At 33.6% G+C, this 21382-nt stretch overlaps 1 protein-coding gene across 4 annotated transcripts in view; it reads left to right on the forward strand.

The window, feature by feature from the left end:
- The window catches only part of L (Lobe), a 161731-nt gene that overhangs the window by 122156 nt on the left and 18193 nt on the right, over positions 1–21382 (forward strand). For all 4 annotated transcript variants that reach the window (XM_065351474.1, XM_065351475.1, XM_065351476.1 and 1 more), the window contains one exon: positions 11384–11592. In XM_065351474.1, the coding sequence (XP_065207546.1) occupies positions 11384–11592 (209 nt within the window). The remainder of the gene's footprint in view (positions 1–11383; positions 11593–21382) is intronic.

A 21382-nucleotide genomic window follows, 5' to 3' on the forward strand; every position in this document is an offset into this window, starting at 1 on the left:
TGCGATAACGCGGTAGATCTCATTCCATTTTCCATTACATGGTGTAAGGAGTACAAAGATTTAACTCTTTGGCTGCAATTCTTAGAAATGTATAGGTAAAAGATGATTTTGACTCGAACGAGTATTTATACTTAGATATGATATTTAGAGAAATAGATACCATCCGATGTGAAATGTAGCGAAAAATTTTGACGTTTTTTTTTTTTTTTTGAATGATGTGTGTAAAAATTTCATCTTTCCTACTGTTCGGTTTTGGTGTGGTTTGAAAGTGAGCGGGAGTTTGGCCTTTCTTCTTCGTGTGTGACTTGATTAAGGAGTATTTTTCTCGTTCATTTGACCGTTATGAAACCTGACAACAGTTCAAGTCCCGATAGACCGGCGTATAAAGGATTTTACTACAGCGACGATGGCGGAGAGTTGCAGACTATACTCGAGCAAAACGCATATATAAAAATAACCAAGTCGCAATGTACCAGCTAAAAGAAAAAAAAAGGGTTAATACGGTAAAAGGTTGACTTTTTAAAACACGACTTTCAATACGCCAGAGATTGGCCAAATATGAGGAATCCATTTTGCTATGTACCTCTTTCTCTTAGGTTGCCTTATGTGCGTGTGTTGTTTTGAGACATACGAGTAGGTACGACGAGTATAGTACGCTGTGAAAAGGATATTTCTTTAATATAGGAGGCCATCTCCCAAAGGACACCAACGCCGGAGTCTGTAACGGGACTTTTTGGTAGAATAACGTGCGTGTACATCAGCCTCAGCCTCAGCCTACCTGGTTTGCTTTTCTGCTGTGTGTTGGATTTCGCGTTCGCCTTTGCCTCATCGTCGTCGTTTCACTCACTGCCTGTGTTGTCGCGCTCGCCTTTGCTTTGCTTACCTTTCACGCGAAATACGCGGGATAAAAAAGGGGCTAATAAGGTGGCTTTAAAATGGTAATTACGCTAACGCGTCAACGTCCAGCGCATTTACCACCTACCTTGTGTACGTAGCTTGCTAGTGCTACCTTTCTTTCATATGTGTCAATAAAGTGAATCATATTCTTAATGACTAATGAGGTTTCATCTCTGCGGTTTTCTCGGAAATCTCGTTCAAAGCGGAATTTTCATCATTTTCAACCATAACTACTGTTTCAGTTTTATACCTGTCCATTTATTAATAATGCACTCATTACTCGCAAAGCCCCAAAGGCAGTAGTTCAAAATATGTGACATAGGTATAATCAAATATTTGTGTCACACCCTACTTCATCTGAAGGGTGGACAGAAAAATGAAATCCCGGATTGGAAAATTGGTGGAGAAGTTTACTGTGGAATGGAAGATACCCCAGAAAAATTGAAGCGTCCTGGCAGGTGTAAAAGAGCCAAGCCAACGATCCTCAAAGTAAGGTCTCAATAACTTTGCTAAAAAGGGACAATTCAAGTCCAAACTTCTCATACTTATTGAATTTTAAATTCGATACCTTTATTAGCCCTTTTATCAGCAATTTTTTGAGGGGTATATTGTAAAGACTGATTTTCAATCAATTTTAAGGCACTTTACCATTGAAAATTCAATTTTGAAAAAAATGACGCCATATTCGTTTTCAGCACTTTTTTCGCCGTTATTTTGATCAAATCTTCAATTTTATTTCGATTTTTTTCATGATCATTTCCAAAACTAAAAAATTTTGGAATCAATTGGAGGCTTCATAACATCTTAAGAACATTTCTTATTTGAGTCAGTGAGAATAAATTTTGAAAATTTGTGCCCAAATACATCTGAGAAGTATCTGAGAAGTAAAAAGGACGCTCAAATCTGGGTTGGTTGATGATGAATTTCACTTTTACCTCGAAAGACGATTCCAGAAAAACTATTCAAAACCCCTCAAATCCATTCGATGGGTCAAAAATTGTTTGGTATGAACAAGATATCAACTTTCAACACATTTTGACCAAATTTTGAATTCTTCATTGAAAATAAGCTATTGATTTTTTTGAAAATTTACAAAAAAAAATCGAAAAATGAAATTTAGCACAAAAATTTGGCTTGGTGCAATATTTTTGATTCTTTTCCGATTGGTTGGGGATACCTTTTTTATGGTGAGAAGAATCGATCAACAAAGATGGATGCTCTTAAATTTCTCATACAAAATCCAGTAAAAAAAATCGAATTTTGAAAATTTGAGTAAAATAATCGCAAAAAGTGCTTTTGGGAGGGGGGGAGAAGTTGAGCTTACTGAATACTAATTTGAAATTTATGGATCAATTTTCTAAGTGGAAAAGCGAATTTTTGGAAATTTGATTTCTTGACTTGATTTCTCATGAACAGACTTCAGATTTGAGGCTGTAAAAAAGATATTTAAAATTCAGGAAAACCATCGCGAAAAGAGTGGAAATTGGAGTAATTTGACCCATAGAATCCAAATATGGTTTAATAAGATCTCTCGATCATCTTTGAAAAAGTCGATCACTTTCTATGATCGAAATCGAAAATCAAGAAATCGATTGCCAAAGGATCGCTCTCAGTCTCTGGAGAGAAGAACCAACGTAATTTTGGCCAATTTTTGCCAAATAAAAACAAAAGCAAAACGAAACAACTATGCAATCGATTATCGGAAATGAATCGATTTTTGCTCATGATCGACCTTTTGATCAAGAAGTTTATGGATAAAATTGATTTTTCATTTCGAACATGATCGATGATATGAGATCGGAAATCGCTAATGAATCGATTTTAACGGTTCAATTAATCTATTTGAGGGTGAAATTGATTTTAAATATCGAATGCAGGAAATTGAAATTCGCAAATGACTTCATTTGTGGGGTTCAATTGAACGATTTTTGATCAGGAGGCCAAATGGCATGAATAAAAAAATATAAATATATCAATCTTTGCTTCGTCAAAAACCACCCTGACCTGATTTTTTTATGCTTTTTTTGAGTTTTTAAAAAAGGCGTCCTTGTTTAAAAATAATGCACGATGACCCTAAATTTATCAGATCTTTTTCTTCTAAGAATTGGTAAATTTTTATTCGTAAGCTGATGAAGATTTTTGGAAACTGCTGAGTTGATTTTTAGCTTCAATTTGTTAAATTCAATACAGGACAAAAAAATTTCCAATTTAGAAAAAAATACACTTACCTACGAGATTTTGGTATGAAAATTACATCTAATTTTTTTTTTGAAAATGAAGAGTAAAAAAACCCTAAGCTTACTTAATAAAATTAATAATTGAGTAACAGTAACGACCTTGGGATTATAAAAAGTCGTCAGTGGATATTTTTTGTGGGTGGCAGGGGGGGAGGAGATGATTTTGTTTCTTGTGGATTCAAAAATGTTCAAAAGCTTTCAATTTTTGAAAGGTTTTTTTTTTAAACACATTACTTATGTATATATGTATGTACCTACATACAAAAAATTGAATAAAAGAAGGAGGAGGAGGGAGTATCTTTTAAACCTAAAAATTGTTTTTAAAATCAAAGTACTTAACCAAAAAAATTGTGTTTAAATTTTTAAAAAAAATGGATTTAATTGCTTTTGAAGCTAAATTAAAACCATGCTCTGCTACCATTTTAGAAAACTTTTTGATTGGAAGCAAAAATGAACTAGCAGTTTTCATTTGGGAAAACACATTGAAATTACAAATTAAGAATGAACAATATTCATTCTTAATTTCAAGGTTTTTCTTTCTCAGATAGAATTTTATTACATTTTGAGTCAGAAGGTAGCAGAAAACACGTGAAATTGAGAAGATAGGATTCATTTTTTTGGAAGCCAAACTGAAACCAGGCTCTGCTACCATATAAGAAAAATTATAGGAATCGAAAAGGAATAAGCAGTATGAATAAAAAAATATATACCTATATACCGAATGAGGCAGTCATCTGTACATAGGGCGAAAAATTCTGTGGAAACTTTTTTTTTGTAGAGAGTGCTAGAAGTAACCTATTGACATCAAAATAAGATAAAATTTAAATCGATTTGAGAGTCATTTTCTCAAATTTTTCTATCCTAATCTCATTTATTTAATTTTAATTTAAAATAAAAACTAAAAATGAGCAAGGCAGATGAGAGTATCAACAAAATATGTAATAATCGAATTTTATATGGTGTAGAAGATAAAAGTTTCATTCAGAACAAACATTTGCGATAGCTTGGTCCTTGGTAAAATACGATTAGAGAAGCGAAATAGCCACAGGTACTAGTATATCTCAATAATGATGAAATTTCAAACACAGGAAATATTGAGTTAAATGAGGTACAAATGAATACCTATACGATAAAGCCTGGCTCGAATTGCATTCAAATTATCACTTGCAAGACACAAGTACGCGCAAGTCTAAAATAGGTGCCATTTGTACGAAGCTTCTGGCAATGAAAAAACTATACCTAGAAATACCTACCTATCTACATCTAAGTAATAGAGTCTCGTGATAAATAGGTACGCTGAACAGATATAGACAAGTATTTTCCCCACCTTTGGTGATTACACAAGGGTAGTTTCGAGAAAGGTGCTGCGATTTATAATTCCCATATCTCCTAGTGGCATTTCCAAGAACCAATTATTCTAAAAATCCCTCGAATGCGTTAATTACCTTATATACTATACCAATCTACACAGACCTACACATTTTGAATGACGTTTTAGCATCTATAGCGTTAATTTAGTACGTGAATGGTGAATACTCTCGGCACGTACACCGATCAGTTGGAATTTCACTATTTTAAATCACCACGTATCATGACTAAAGGTAATATTTACATTTTCCCCAGCTACTGGAATTCTTATTAAGTTATACGAGGAGATGTGTACTAACAGCAACAGGTTCACTAGCAGCCTATCACTGAGTTATTCTGGCTCGTGTTGGTGGTAATTATAAACAATCTGTGGGAGATCCGTACGTAGGTACTCGTATTACGTGGTGAAGCAGCTTTTTAAAAAGCTATAAATAAAACGAATTGATAATTTTTTTTTATCTCGTGTTTAAATTTTAATACTTTTGGGGACAAATTACTACGCGATGAAGTATTCAATTTGTCAGTTGGGTTGGCGATGAGTAATAAATTATATCGAATGGATTCGTTTAATCATTTTACGATTTTTTTTTTTTTTGCTTCTTTGAAGATACTGTTTTAAAAGGAAATGCATTTTTTGTAAACTGTTTTGGAATCTTTGCAGCATTTTGAATTTTTTTCAATGAGTGAAAATTACTGTACCTCTAAAAAATCAGTGAACTATAACTGTGGATCCTTTTGAAAATTTTTTTTATGCCAATTTTTGGCTCTACGTATTATGATGCCACGAACTCAACGTAGTACGTTCAAAAAAGTTTAAAATAAGCAGATCCGATTGTTTGAGCTATGAAATACATTTTTAATCACATTAGGTACAGCCATTTCAATCAAGAAATAGGGTACCAGTATGTTTATATTTTTTGAAAAAAGGAGGCTAGAAAAGGAAAACTGAGCTGTAAATGAAATTATTGATAGAAAAGGTCTTAAAATTTCACCTCGAACCGTATCAACCTAATTTTTTCTCGAAAGAAGTTAATGGGCATTGATTTTAGCGTATCAATGGTAATGGGTAGGAACTCAAGGTACACCCCAGCACACGATGAAGACCAGGACAAGGAAAGGAGCGAGGGTGCTATCGATGTTTAAATAAATCTAAAAACACTTCTTCGAAACGTGCTACAAATGCTACAATCCTCGCACAGGGAAAATGACCCAATACGTCGGACCAATTCAGATTCACATGCACTGCAGTGTTCTATTTAACCTAACCATCAAAATACACAAAACACCCATCTCCCTTGGTATCCTAAATATCTATATACGTTTCTGTTGACATCAACGGCGACAACACCCAAGGAAAAAAATCGAACAATCGCCACAGCATCGTCTGGCAACAAACGGTGAATACAACCTGCTTTGGAAACAAGTTACAAGAAGGATAAAAGGTTCGAAATGACCCGAGTAAAAACATCTCTTTAGTTTTGAAAATGATCCAAAGCTATTAGGGTTTTAAAAATGTTACGGCGCGCACGAATTAAGTATGTTTTTTTTCGCCTCGATTGTTATTATGTAAATGGTAGGTCAGTTTTGAATAAAAGAAGTAGGAAAAAAAATACGACGAGAGGAAAAAAAACCATTATAAAAGATCGCCATTTAGAGAGGCGACGCGGACGCGGCGATTGTAGTATTATTCTCGTGGTCCTAAGAGCGCGAGTTTCGAAGAATCTCGTCTCCTCAGTCTCTCTGGACGTGCATGTGTAACTTTACGATTTCTTTTATGCAGACGGAGGAGTGAAATTAATAAATGTCGTTGTAAAATCGCTTCTTTATTTAGTCGATATTGGATTATTTGTTTTTTTTTCTTCTTCTCTTCTTTTCAATCGATGGCGTTTCTTTCACCCATGATATATGAGTATTTGTTGTTCAGGACAGGTTGATTCTGATTGAAAAATTTCAATAAGGTATGGTGTTTGGGCTTTGGTTTTCTAATGTCGAATAGTGTAATTTTTTTCCTGGTTCGTCTATGTCCTATTGTCGTGAAAACGTTAAAATGTGATTTTTTTTTCGGTCTGTTCAATTTATGCGACTTTGCGGTTGGTGTCGTTTACGTAAGTACGATGACCACAAATTATACACGCCTGTTTGACAGCTGACTGTAGTAAACGTCGCTAAATTGACTATATAATGTTGTAGTTTACACGAGGAAATTATTAGGTGTTTTTTTTTTCAATACGTTCGGGACTCGACGTGGTGATGTTAAACTTTATGGTATACGAGCAGATCGAGACCACGATAGAAATACTACTACGTTTGGGAATGTGGAAGGTCACCGAATGGCGGTTTTTATTTTAAAGAGTGATCGATAATGTAATATATGGCGATGGTCACCTCAAACTCGATAATATTATGTAGATTGGTGTTGAAGAAAATACTTATTATCATTGATGTGTTGGATAATCAGAATAAACTTTTCGAGAAAAAGTTCAAATAATAACAATGCACGAGTACCCTAAGTATGGCCTATATGATCAAATTCGATGTTTCAAAAAAATCATGATCATTATTCAATCGAATCAATTTATCAGTGATCTTAAATGAAACAAAATGATCTCCGTGAATGATCAGATAAGCGTTATTAACCCTAAATCGGGTATTCAAACCGTTTTCATTGAAAGAGGATGACTCATTCAGGAGAGGTTGGATTTTCCGAACGGATCTTTCGCTTATTCTGTCAAGGATTTCGCTCCTTTTTTCACTGAAGAATGGGGACCCATAAGGTAACTTACAAAAAATAAAGAGTAGACGTTTTCAAAATGCAAATCGCACGTTGCATAAATCCTTAAATGACGTTTCATGGTCAGATTTTGAGATTCAATTATGATGCGAACGGTGAAAATTGAAAATGGTACACATTTTTGAGAGACCTAATTTTCCACGAAAGTTGTGTAAAATGTCGAAAAACGTTGCTACAGCTTTGAAAATTAATTACTTCAGATCTATTTTAATCATCATCGTGTTTTGGTATCCCTGTTCTAGTTGAGCAGGGGAAAAAATGTATTTTTGGAGCCCACATTTTTTCAAAAAAATTCCTTAAAATTTTGAAAAATACGATTGGATTGTAATCTTGAGAATCTTTTATTTTGGTATTTTTAAAATCGTAATTTTGCTTTTTGAAGACGTGATTGATGAAAAGATGTGCAGGCGAGGAATTTTCTCGGTCACTTGGTCACCAATTTTGTTAATTTTTTTCATCACGCCATGCAGACCTACAGGGCTGTCTCTCCCTCCCCAGCCCTCCAAAAATCAGGTATTCGAACGAAAAATTTAAAGTATGAGAGAGTTTGAAGTTCTCAAAATACATAGTTCAAAGACCTCGTATAAAATAATGAAAACAATAAATTACAATTTGGAGTCCAATTTATTGTTAAGTATAAATGTAGGTAAAAGTAATTATAAGCATAAGTGTAATTTTTAGCTGCCCCATTTGACCAAAAATCAAAACCTCAAATCTTAATACATATGTACAATTTAGCTGTCACAACTGTAGGAATCTTCTTCCTAGACCCTTGTCTAGCTATACCAATTCATCCTGGGAACCACTTTTGAAGTTTGTAAAAAAAAAGTAAGTATTTTTGAGACTTTTGTAAAAAAAAAAAATGTCTAAAATTTCAATTTGTGGAACTGAGCAGCCATAACCCTCGAAATCTTTTTTATTTTTTTTGGGGGGGGGGGGGGGTTAATATTCCAACCACCAATCCGTTTTTTGAGGATTTTTTTTTTTTGGCATTTGTGTGAAAAAATTCATTTTTGGTGTCAAATTTTTTCAAAAAAAAATCTGTAAAATTTTGATACTTAGGCTATGCGGAACTGAGCAGCCACAACTCTGGATTTTTTTTTTGAGTTATAGCTTATTATCCAACTATCAATCTGTTTTTTGAGTAAGTATTTTTTGGCATTTGTGAGAAAAAGTACATTTTTTGTGTCAAATTTTTTCAAAATAAAAATCCCTAAAATTTCGATACTAATGTGCATTTGAGCAGCCACAACTCTCGGAATCTTCTTTTGGGTCATAATTCCAACTACAAATGTTTTTGGGACCATTTGTGCATTTGCGGAAAAAAATGTATTTTTGAGACCAAACATTTTTTCAAAAAAATGTCTTAAAATTTTGTTTTGTGCAATTATTAGAAAGTTGCAATTCTGTGAATTTTGTTTCTACGTCATATTCCAACGATCAACGTGATTTGAGGACTAGTTTTGATATAAGTAAGTGAGAAAAAATGGTACCTAGACCTAACTATTTTCAATAATCCATTTTTCATTCAAAAAAGTGTCTTAAAATCCCAAAATGTGCAGATGAACCGCTGAAACTCGCAGAATCTTTTTTCTGGCCCATATTTTTCAACACGTAGCTTATTTTTAGGGTCATTTCTAGCATTTGTGAGGAAGAGGTTTTTTTGTGGCAAATTTTTTCAATGGATTTTCTTTTCTTTTACCAGTGATTTTATTTTTTATTGTAATTTTTCCAAATTTTACTGAAATTTCATAATGTTTTTGGTTGATTTTTAGTGACTTTAATGCTTTAAAAATAAGTCAAAATTATTCTAACCACTAAAAATTTGATGCAATTTTTGCTACGTTTTGTCAAATTTCTCATGAAAATTCACTGCTTTTAAGCTTTTGAAATTACCAAAGGCAACTTTTCAATCTTGAAAGTTGAAACCACTTGAGAAGGGCCGGTATTGGCATGGAAATCTGGAAAAACATTCTCAAATGTTAACACAGCTATACATTTTTCGGACGAGATGTGAGGTGAGGAGGGATGAAAAAAAATACTCAAATTGAATATTTAGAAATACACATTTTTAGAAAAAAGAAATCCAAGAAACAGTGTGATCAAAGTTCTGCAGATATGTTGAGATAAGTATACCTACCTCTTACATTTTGATTTCGAGACTGTGTGAAACACTCAGTTTTTAGTTTTTGTGCAAACATTTTGTTAAAGTTCTCATCTATTTCACAAAAATATTGGGTTTATTTTGGAATCTTCTCTACCTAAGTGTAGTAAGCTTTCATAGTAGACAATAAGCATTGAAGATTTTTTCTAACCTTTTTCCAAACGATTCTTGTTACGTTAAAACGACCTCCTAGATGTTGTTTATTTTGATACCTAGATAACTTGGAATTTTGAAATGTGTTTTCAATATTTTCTTATCAAGAGAAAAAATTGTTGAAAAGTGTTCGTTAAAATGAATTAACGTAGATAAGGTGCTGGGGTTTGGGACTATTCGTGTTAGAAATACATAGGAGACGATACAAAGGAGATCAGATAATTCGGTATTTTTCGTTATCAAATAGGTATTGGTGACCATTACAAATACTTATGATGATAATTCAACATTATTTATTGGAAATGAAATGGATGTGTGTAGGTAAATGTATTCTGAAGCATTGATACTTGTATCCACCTGAGCTAAAATGTGCTTGTAACCCATAGCTTGTCTTATAGATCCCATAGCCTGGTGGTGCAAGTGTAATGTAAGTAAGTTAAGTACCTGCATAGCATCTACAGTTCAACACAATGCTTGATTGCATGAATATTGTAAACTTGTCGTGTAAAACAAATTACACCTATAGATCATTTTAAAAATTAACCATCTCCTATTACTTCTAATTAGGTAGGTCGCGCGTATATCATCATCGTATTAGAATAAGAAGACGTCGATATAGAGACGATGGGTTACATATGTCTATGACATGGGAAAACTCTCGTACTTTCATGAGCTATACCTATATTTTAGGGCAGCAAAATGCGTTTAAGTGAGAAAAGGAACCAACTATTGGTACATACCTATATCGACTATCGTATGTAATGTACTCGTACTTGCATCTAAAATTAATTCAACCCCCGGGAGTACCTATGGTGGATTGCTCGAATCGGCATTTCAATATGCTACTAAAACTCCGACAGCTTCATCTGAAGATTCGGCGGGAGCCCAAGTGGCTCTATTTATAAAGTTGTTAACATTGAACTGGCGGGTTATATTGGGTGCGTGCATAGCCACCCGCGGTTGACACCAGCGGGAGACGACGTTCGGTTACGTTCGGACCCCCGGAGACTTAACTAAAAGCAGCTCGTGTGTCAGGAACCAGAATACCGAGCGATGGCGGCGGAGTGCAGCTTGAAAAATCCCACCCGAGCCCGAGTCCCAGCCCGAGTATACCGCGCGTCCTCTTCGTCGTACGTTACATAAATCACGGACCACTCGTAAATCACGCCAATATTGTTTGTATTTGGTGGTGGCTACGGTGTCCGCGTCGCCATCGATTAGCGCGACTTTTCTCGGCCGATAGCCGATTGATTTAGAGTCCAATTGGTGAGCCGGTGTACCTATATTATAATACCTACTCCTCTGTGTGTACTGTATAGTATAGTGTATACTGCTGGAAAACACAAGGACGTTGTCTCGTTTATATTGCCGCCGCACCGAGCTGCGAGCCCTTGGTGTACGAAAATTGGCCATTTCAAAGTATAATATTCCGGATATTAAATTTTTAACGCTGATACACGAACCTAATACTCGAGATGTTTGGTACGATTTATTTGAAATTTAAGCGTTAGACTTTCTTATACTCTATACCTTACCTACCGTAACGTAACGAGGAACCTATTCCATCCGTGACAATTTTTGATTCGTTGTTCGGAATTGAATTATTGCCAATGTTGATACTTCGAAAAAGTTCAATGTGTAGGTAGCTTAATTGAACCGAACCGAACGTATAAAAATCCACCCCTTACCTTATGTTATTCGCAAAGGACGTTGCAAATTTAACGTGTACGGTAACTTCGAACTAACGAATTTTTTGTTTGTTTGTTTTTGCAGATACACTGGGGACAGAAGGCGGCTCATCTTGGGTCTCCGAGGACCACACGACGTCTCCTGGAAGTTCGTGCCCGACGCCGAATTCCACCACGGAGGTCGCGGATTCCGAATTATCATTTACGGTAGGCGTTACCGAAGGTACTCCACACGCTTGCCGTTTCTGCGATAAAGCATTTCCTCGGAACAGTTACCTCAGACGACATGAACAGGTGAGTTCTGGTGTGCTTTGATTTTACATTTTACATTTTACCATAGTGATCGTGATGAAGTGAAATGCAATAGTTTGTGTTGATGAAATCGTAATTGGAGGAAATGCACCCTCCTCTTTTGAAATCGAATCAATTTTGGAACCATCAAATTCGTTGATTCGTTCCCAAAGGCCTGTCTTGACATCTTTCCCGAAAATTCATGACGAAGAAGAAAAGGATTGAAGGGGGAGAAAAGTTCTCTCTATCAAATTCATCTAAAAAAATGTGAACAAATTTCTTTCTAATTAACATTTTTAAAATTTTTTCAAGTTTTTTTTCATTTTTTAAATTTTTTTTCTCTTTTCTTTTGTTTTGGTCAAGTAAATACTCGTTTTGAAAATATTTGAATTTTTTGAATTACTCATAGTCATAATATAAACAAATCATAACTTACCTATCAACAAATTGTGTTATTTTCTCAACATTTTACTTCATTTTTTGAGAAAATTTTTTTCAAATTTTTGTCGCTCGGTGTTTAAAAAAGATTGTAAAATGTTGATCCTCGAAAAATTAAAACATCAGACATTTTAAGGAAATACGAGAAGATAATAATTATTTTACCAAATAATTCTAACTGATTTTTTAAATGGGTTTTCCCTTATTTTTTTGAAATTGAAACGAGGATTCAACTTTTACATTTCTAAAAGTGAAAACCCATGACAATTCTTTGTAAAATTGTGAGCTAGGACATTAAAGTAAAATTGTGCAAGATAAATGCCTCATATTGATATCATAAAAACACTTTCAAATTTTTTGAAAATACGTACTTGTCATTGAACAATTTATTAAGAGGTTAATCAAATCATTCATGAAATATCTGTTCAGTGTTCTAAAAACCAAAATTCTTGTCTAAAAAATTTCAATTGTTTGGATTTTTCCAAAGTGTTTGAAATTACTTTTTTCGAAAATTATTCGTAATTTAAAGTCGCTTTAGAACCATTTAAAAGTATTTTTTTTTCCAAATAGGTATTTTATCTTTTTTTGGTTGGTTTTATTTCTTAATTCTTATTGATTTTATAACAACTTTCATATGTTTTTCACTAGTTTCATCCTATGAATTGAATATTTTGAATAATTCGTACAAAACTGTTTTCATGGGATTTAAATTAGAATTTTTTTTTTGATGATTTACCCACTGCATTTTCATGAGTAGTAGACTGCTTTATTTTTGTAATTTTGAATGATTTTTAAAAAATTTGATTAAACATTAGATTTTTAAAAATTTAACAAATACAACATACTTATTATAAAATAGTCTTCTATAGTGTACATGAATCCTTAAAATAAAAAAAAAATACATATAATTTTTTTTGGTTTTTAAACAATTTTGGTGGTGCTAATTTTAATTGGTTTTCTATTTTTTCTAATCAATTTTTATGGTTTTGGTATACTTAATTCTCGCTGTTTTTTTTTACATTTTTTCAACTTTTACGTTATCATTCACAATTTTCCTGCTAATTTGATGAATTTAACAAATAAAAAAAAAAAAATGTGATACTATTCCAGAAAGTTGTTAATTTTTTCGATATTTGTAGGTAGTTTTATTGTTACCTATTTCATCAGATTTTGAGTCAGTTTTATGAGCGTATATTACATGATTTTGTTCATGATTTATATTAGTTTTTAAAAAGAATTATGATATTTTTTTCAGAATAAGTACCTATCCCCTTATTTGAGGATTAATTTCATATTTTTTACAATTGTTCAAATTGACTCATTTTTTGGCAATTTTTATTGATAAAAATTAAAAATAATAACACAACACTGCAGATTTGTAGATACCTATGTATTTCGCATTTAAACAGCTCGTTTCTATTGTAATTTGTAAGAATATAATGAGTAAATCAACTTCTCTTCTTCTTAAAGGATTCGAGCGACAATTTTTCAGTTTTACCTAAACGTGATTTTAACCAGATTCCCAACATTGAATCAATTTTGATTTAAATTTAGTGTGTAGGTATTTCCTACAATAATTTTTGTCTTTTCAAAATGGTTTACCAGAGGAAAGAAAATGATTAGGTCTGATGTGATCAGAAGTATGATCGGATCCAATCTTGTCTTTTTTATTGGATCAGATCAGGTTTCAATAGATCTGATACAAATGAAACTTTGATCTAGCCACTTCTTCTCACTTATGAGGTCAAACCGGATCAATGGAATTCTGATCACTGATCAGATTCAATCATTTCCTGCTCGGTTAGGGATTTGAACTTTCTAACTAATGTAACGTTTTGACATTTTTTTTTGTTATTTTGAAGGATCTGGTCATAAATTTAATGATCATTATCATACATTTCAAACAATTTTCTTATAAGTAACTATGAATCAGTAAATTAATTTTAAATCTTTTTTCGGTTTTTGCCAACAATTTCAATTTATAAAGTTTCCAAATTTCAAATTTGTGTTCTGAAAAAAAAGTATCTAATAATGAAACCGTAGAATAAAAGACATATAGGTAAGTAAGTAAATATAATTTTAATCTTTTCATCAACCAAGTCGTCAAGTGAGATGTTATAGTATACAAGTTACCTGCATACATTTTAGATATCTAAAATATCTTGTAAGCACAAATTGTACATAATTCTACCTACATGCATATGTAGTGTAGGTAAACTTGTAGACATATACAAAAGCGCCAGGTACACTGACTAAAAAAGATAATACTGCGTGTCTAGTGTTCACAGTTTCAAGAAATTTATGGCTGTATCGTGTGCTGCTTGTAGTAGTACGTATATCTACGATAGCCGAAAAAGTACGAATATCTGCTCTTCATCTACAGAATATTTAGTCTAAAAAGTACACGAATTTACACACGTTTTTACTCGTACGATATGATCAGTAATGAGCCGTGCATTACAACACAGGTGCTTCCTGTAGGTTAAAGGTTTCGGTTTAACCGCAAGAAGTGCAATTTGTCTAAATATCAACGATCGTTCGCTCGCGCAGTGATTCTAAAAATACATGTTATCTAGGGATTGAGTTTCTCTACGTAACTTGATCCGTATTTTTCTCTACCTGTGGACTTGATACAAGGTGGGCCTAAAAAAAACTTTAGTAATTCGTACGCAAATTTTTATATTAATTTTTTTAATATTCAATTATTATTCAAAATGTATGGATTTTTGGGGTTTTTGAAAATTTTATAAAATATGTATCTGCATAAAAATAAACGCTTCAATTTTTTATTCAAATTCCATCTTCAATCTTCATATTGTAAAATACCTAGTACCTACCTAATTGTTTTTTTTCTTTTTTTCGTTTTTTTGGCTATTTTTTGATGCTTTTCATTTTTATTTTCAAATCATCAAAAATCTCAAATTGTCCAGATTATGCAATTTATTTTGTAAAATTTCAATCCGGCCATTTTAATGGATTTTGAACAACTTTCTGTAAATAATTTTTTTCATGTTTTGAGCAATTTTTGCAATGTTTCATTTATACCATAATTATTTGTCATAGGTACCTACTCTTTTGCAATTTTTGATCAATTTTCTGAAATTTTATTCATGTTTGGTAATTCTTGACGCCAATTTTTTCAGTAAAAATTTTCACGAAATATGATTTACTTTTTTTCATTATTTTCAACATCTTTCGTCCATCAATTTACAGTCGTTTTCAACTATTTTCATAGCATTTTAACAAATTTTCAAGCAATTTTCACAGAAGATCATTCAATTTTATTGCTTTTTCACCAATTTTTTTGTTAAATTTTATAATTCCGGTAGTGTTATCGAATTCACTGTTTTTGCGTTACTTTTTGTAATTTTTGAGGAATCTCATTCTGTTTTAATGGTATTTAAGTACCTGTTGATTTTTGAAATTGTTTAATTACATAGGTCAATTTTTTGCAAAACGTTGCTCAAATTTTGAGATATTTTGACCAATTTGTTTTTGAATATTTTAAAAGCATTTTAAGCAGTTGGATATTTTATGCAATTTTTTGTCATTGCAAGTCAATTTTCAAAATTATGATGATTTAAATTTCCTTCTCAAGCAATCAAATGTGAAGCTTTGTTTTATTAGATCCACCTTGTATGTACATTTATTCATTCTTCTGTGGGAGTACTGACGCTAAACATCTTCAGTACAAGGTGTCAAAAACGATGTGATGAATTTTCAATGAGAAATCTTCCAAAATCTCAGTTCAGCTTTCTAGGATACCTATATAATGTAAGTCCTGTGGGTAACTCAAACCATAAGTTCAGATAGAGAAAAAAGCCGAAGACATCGTGTCGATTAAAATCAACACGTAAATTTTTTCTCTTATCAAATACTTTGGAGGGAAGGAGACCGAGGAGAGCCTGCTGATACAACGTAAGCACGCTTGCCGTCCACCGGAGAAGCTTAAAATGCTTCTTAATCCTAAGCATCCATCACACGAACTCATAGTATAAGCATAGAAAACGCTATCAAGATGAATAAAGCGTCGTCTAAAAATAATAATAACATTAAAAAGCCTCCTCCTGCAGTGTCCTGTGAAGTCGGCATCGCATTTTACCCACTCGTCGCGTATCTCTCTGCCGTCCTCTCTAATATACCACCTTTACTACATCTCTCGCTAATTTATTGTAAACGCTTCGAAATACGTATACATGACAGCACCCGGTCTCCCCGTTGTTTTAAATAATATCACCACTCAACACGATCGTTGATAACTCACTTTTTTCTTCACTAACCGAGATATATCACAATACTGAACCTGTTTTAACCGCACGTACTTTTCTTTCTCTCTCTCTCGTCATAGTTTTTACTCGTACCGTGCAAGTACTACATCTTCACACACAAACACTCTTTTGGAAAACGTACCTATATCCCAAAAATGTAAACTGGTTTTCGTGAAAGCTTACCCGCGCGCTCGCCAAATTAGCGAAATTTATTTGTTCGGATAATTTTTCGAAGATGGAACCGGTTGACTATAACTTTACGTTGTATATTTCTTTTTTCTTCTGGGGTTTCAAAATACATCGCGTAATTTTTCAAAGGTTATAAATTTCAATACTAATGCGATCATAGTACCTATCTACCTAAATAGTATTTTTTTTATACACCCGAAATTTATAGTATACCTACCTGCTCTCAAAAGCTCCACTTTGTTGTACCTAATACCTATTTTCTGCCTGTATAGGTAGATAAAGTTTTTTATGATAATTTTCTCACATCTCCCGATATAGTCAGATGCGAGTCGTTGTCTTATAGCTTGGTGGCTGTGCTCTTGTGGTTTATTCATGTCTCGTCATAAATACCGAACGAAATACGGAAAAAACTGCAGCTACGTAACCTGAGTGTTTACCTATAGGATACCTGTACTTGCCATTAGTCTAAAGGTTTATGAAATGTCTTCATAGAGGCAATGGAACTAGATGACAAAACCTAACAAACTAGTTTTAATTGTTGTATTTATTAAAAACTGACCTTGTCCGTCATTGTTTCTCGTGCAGTGTATCGATGGTTCGTTCGGTCGAGTTTATTTTCGAACACGATGAATTTATATTTGGTCACTGCTTCGTGAATCTGTCATCAAGAAATCACCAGGCCAACGAAAAACTTTTCAAGTGCTGTGAAGACTTTCTACTTCACCAAAAATTTGCTATAAGAATGATGAAAACCTACGTAATGTGCTGACTCTTTGGTGAAAGATTCGCCAACGAATGGTCACTGCTTTGTGAATCTGTAACTGTCACCAAGAAGTCACCAGACCGTCGAAAAAATTTTCAACTGCCATGGGCGCCACAAGAATGACGAAAAACCTGTGTGGTGACTCTTTGGTGAAAGATTTACTCCCAAGTCACCGAGTCAAAAATTAATTACTCGTGGTCACTGCTCGGTGAATCTGTCACCAATGAAGTCACCAGACCGTCGAAAATATATTCTGGTGCCCCTGCCATAGGCCATAGAAACGTTCTGGGGATTATGGTTCTCCAACAATTCACCATAAGAATGACGAAAACCTACGTATGTGACGACTCTTTGGTAACTTTTCGGTGACATTTTCACCACCAAGTCACCAATCAAAAATCGATTACAATTGGTCACTCACTATTTTCTAGTACTGAGAATTTACCTTCTCGTAATTTTTTTATATTACATTTTTACGTGCCTCCAAATTTTCGAGATATTCCTACAACTGTGCCCTCACTCCCACCCAAAAAGTTCTATCAATGCAAGCAACTCTTTGCTTCCGAATCGATTAATGAATTTGGAAGAACCTACGTACCTATACCTAACTCAGTTTCTGGAAATTTTAAATAAATTACTGATAATCTTTTTGGTAAATTTCTGAAAATATTTGTCAAATTTTTGGTAATCTTTAATAGATTATTGGTAATGGTAATCTTCAGAAAATTACTGGTCATTTTTGGTAAATTACTGGTAATTCTTGGTAAATTACTGGTAATTCTTGGTAAATTAATGGTAATTCTTGGTAAATTACTGGTAATTCTTGGTAAATTACTGGTAATTCTTGGTAAATTACTGGTAATTCTTGGTAAATTACTGGTCATTCTTGGTAAATTACTGGTAATTCTTGGTAAATTACTGGTAATTCTTCGTAAATTACTGGTAATTCTTCGTAAATTACTGGTAATTCTTGGTAAATTTCCGTAGGGGAATTTTTGTAAACTACTGGAAATCTTTGACCAATTGCTGGTAATTTTCAATTTAGATAAATCTGTAATAATATTTGATGAATTGGTAATCTTAGTTAGTAGGTATAATAAATGACTAGTAAAATTGTTGATAAATTACTGATGATATTTGTCGAATTTTTGGCAATCAATCATTAGTAAATTTTAAATTAAATTATTGATAATCTTTCTTGAAATACCTGCCGGTAACTTCTGGCAAGCTGCTCGCAATATTTGGCGATCTTTGGCGAATTATTGGTAATATTTTGATAAATGTCTGGAAATTTCTTGTAAACTACTGAGATGGTTGGCGTGATGCTGACTTTTAAAAACGGAGAGAAATAGTTGTTAAATGCGTCAGACTTTTAACAATAGTTGGATGAGAATTCCTTTCCCAAAGTTGGTGGTAAAAAGTGGTAAATTTCCAAAAAGGAATATAAAAAAATTCAAAAATTTATCCTCAAAGTTTTGCGTCTTCCCTTTACTTGAGCACCTCCGCCTATCACTTCATTTTTATCAATCTTTTTTGTGAAGAAAGACTTATTACTTGCACCGAATTACTCAAAATACTACCTCCCAAACAAATTTCAATCACTGAAACTTATCCTCTCTAAAAATGGAATAAATAAATGTAATTAACGAGGTTTCTGTTCCCCAAGAAACTTGACTATGCCCCTCCCTCCCCCGCGTACCCGAGAAAATGAGATGGCAAAATTGCTTGGTTTGGATCCAATTATTCTCATACTGTACAAGGAAAAATCCTGGCACCTGCACTCGTAATGATTTTGATTCTACATATTCTGTCTGACTTGGGAAATTTGAAAAAAGTGATCAACTTCTGGTAATTTCAAATTACATCAGGTAAACTTTTGATATAAAATCGGAATTTTGAAAACTTGGGAAAAAATTAATAAGTTGTTAAAATAATGCCAATTTCTCAAAAATGGCTTTCTGACATTTTTTCTGGTTTTTGAAGACTTGGAAAAAATCTTATCGAGTTTCTTTGTATGGCATTTCGTAATCAAGTTTTTAGCCGAAAATATATCGATGATACAAACTTCCCTTGGAGAGGAGGCCTTACCTAGATTTTTTTAACTTCATTTAACAACTCGACCTCCCTTCCCTGTCCCAAAACAACATTTAAAAAAATTATCATTTCACCATGTAGCCATAATTCAAGGCAATAATTTGATTCACCCCCCCCCAAATTGAAAACCGAAAATGTCTGCCCTTTATTCATAGTACTATTTCAGTGAAAAACAACATCATCAACATCCATTTAAAAAACAGCCACTTGAAATAATTCAAAACCAAAATCCCTTTCGGAATTAATCAAAAACGGCGGCATGGTGGAATTTCAAGCAGCAACAACAAGACAGTAATCTAAAAACTCAATTAATGAATGACATAAATAGCCTATTAAACATCGCCGCTAACAAATTGATAAAACAAATCTAAGGGGGGTATTCGCATGAAAACCGAATGAAACGTGTGTAATAAATTTCTGCTCGACTACGATTTCATTTCCGCGACGCGCGACGGCGACGAGCGACGCTTTCGCCATGCATCGAATCTTGTGATAATTGGCGCAGATGCTGCGTAAAAATTACATCATAAACAAATGTCAACTATATTCGGATACCTGGCGAGTACACATTACGATGGCGAATTTAGTAAATTATTACAACCGAGAGAATATGTATGATGTACACTAAACTTGTGCAGGTACTCTTCTCGGTATGCGATTGAGTTGTATCTTGCGAAAAAATCGCCCGAAGTGAGTGTGTAACTTGTCTACTTGTTGAACCAACCACTGGTTTACGTCTTACTTTGGTGATAAGTGATTCATACTAGAAGAAGTGATGGGAGGAGGGGCAAGTGAATTGGCGAGTGGAAATTTTCAGGGAGCTGAGGTTTTATACCTACTTGGTCTTGATGAATTTTTATTCTTAGGAGATAATTTATTCCAGTCTGATTGGAGTATATTATTTAAGCAATGTGGATTAAAACCACGCTCTGCTACCATTTGCAGAATTAGATTCGATTTGGCTATTTGAATCACTTCGTTCACCAAAATCGCTACTGATAGTGTCAGGCGGACTGGTGGAACTTGATTGGCGCTGATTTTCAAAACGGAACTTTTCTAGCGTTATCACATGAGTCAGCTAAAAAAATCACATCTTCTAAAAATTGGGCGAAAATGGTCACAATATTCACTAAAAGATCTATTTATTGAGAACAGATCATCCCCCACAATCTCTCAATCATCTTTCAACAACCATTTATTCAACAGATCACCTAAAGTACGTACCTACACTTTTTGTTGCCGGTGGATGGTGGTCCTATCCTAAATATCCCTTCAAAGATCCCTATAAACGTTACACCGCAACCTAACCTCAAGTTTTCTCTTCCTATCTCTCCCTACTCTCTCCGTACAGCACACACAGCGATACCATAAATTTATACCTCCGTATAAAATACCATAAAAATGATAAATTTCGTCCATTTCGGGCGGAACGGGAACGCGTATAGGGTACATCGGCGCTGCGGCCAAGTTCAGAAAATACTATAAGTATATCATGAAAAGTTACAAAAAATATTTATATTGCGATCAAGCGTTTATACTGATGTAGATAAAGTATGCGGCACTGACAGTTTTCGTAATGTGTATAAAAGAAGACTTAAAAGACAGAGATGAAAAAAATCTAAACCAGTTCCCCCTGGTAAATGTTGTTCTATTACATGTGTTACAAACTGTGAACATGGTAACCGGTCGTTACCGGCTTTGTTTTTATATGAAAAACTTTAATAATGAAAAGGAAATAAATAATAGACAAAATCGCCTTGACAGTGAAGAACGCGTCGCATACTCCATAGCCATACTACTATAGGTAGAGACCAGATGCGTGTGCGTCGCTATATTACCTAAATAGTAGCTAAGATTATTAATACGTGCATCGGTGGATGAAGTAGAGGTATACTGGATACCGATGCCTATGGTATTTCTTCAACACCTGAAACCTTTCAACGTATAGGTATTCCATTGCAATTATTATTGAAGTTATCCCTGAAAATTATTACGTGTCAGTTTCCCCATTCCTTTGTAATGAAAATGTATGTAAATATCT

This window comes from Planococcus citri, chromosome 2 (genome assembly GCF_950023065.1).
Source record: "Planococcus citri chromosome 2, ihPlaCitr1.1, whole genome shotgun sequence".
NCBI classification, from domain to species: domain Eukaryota; kingdom Metazoa; phylum Arthropoda; class Insecta; order Hemiptera; family Pseudococcidae; genus Planococcus; species Planococcus citri.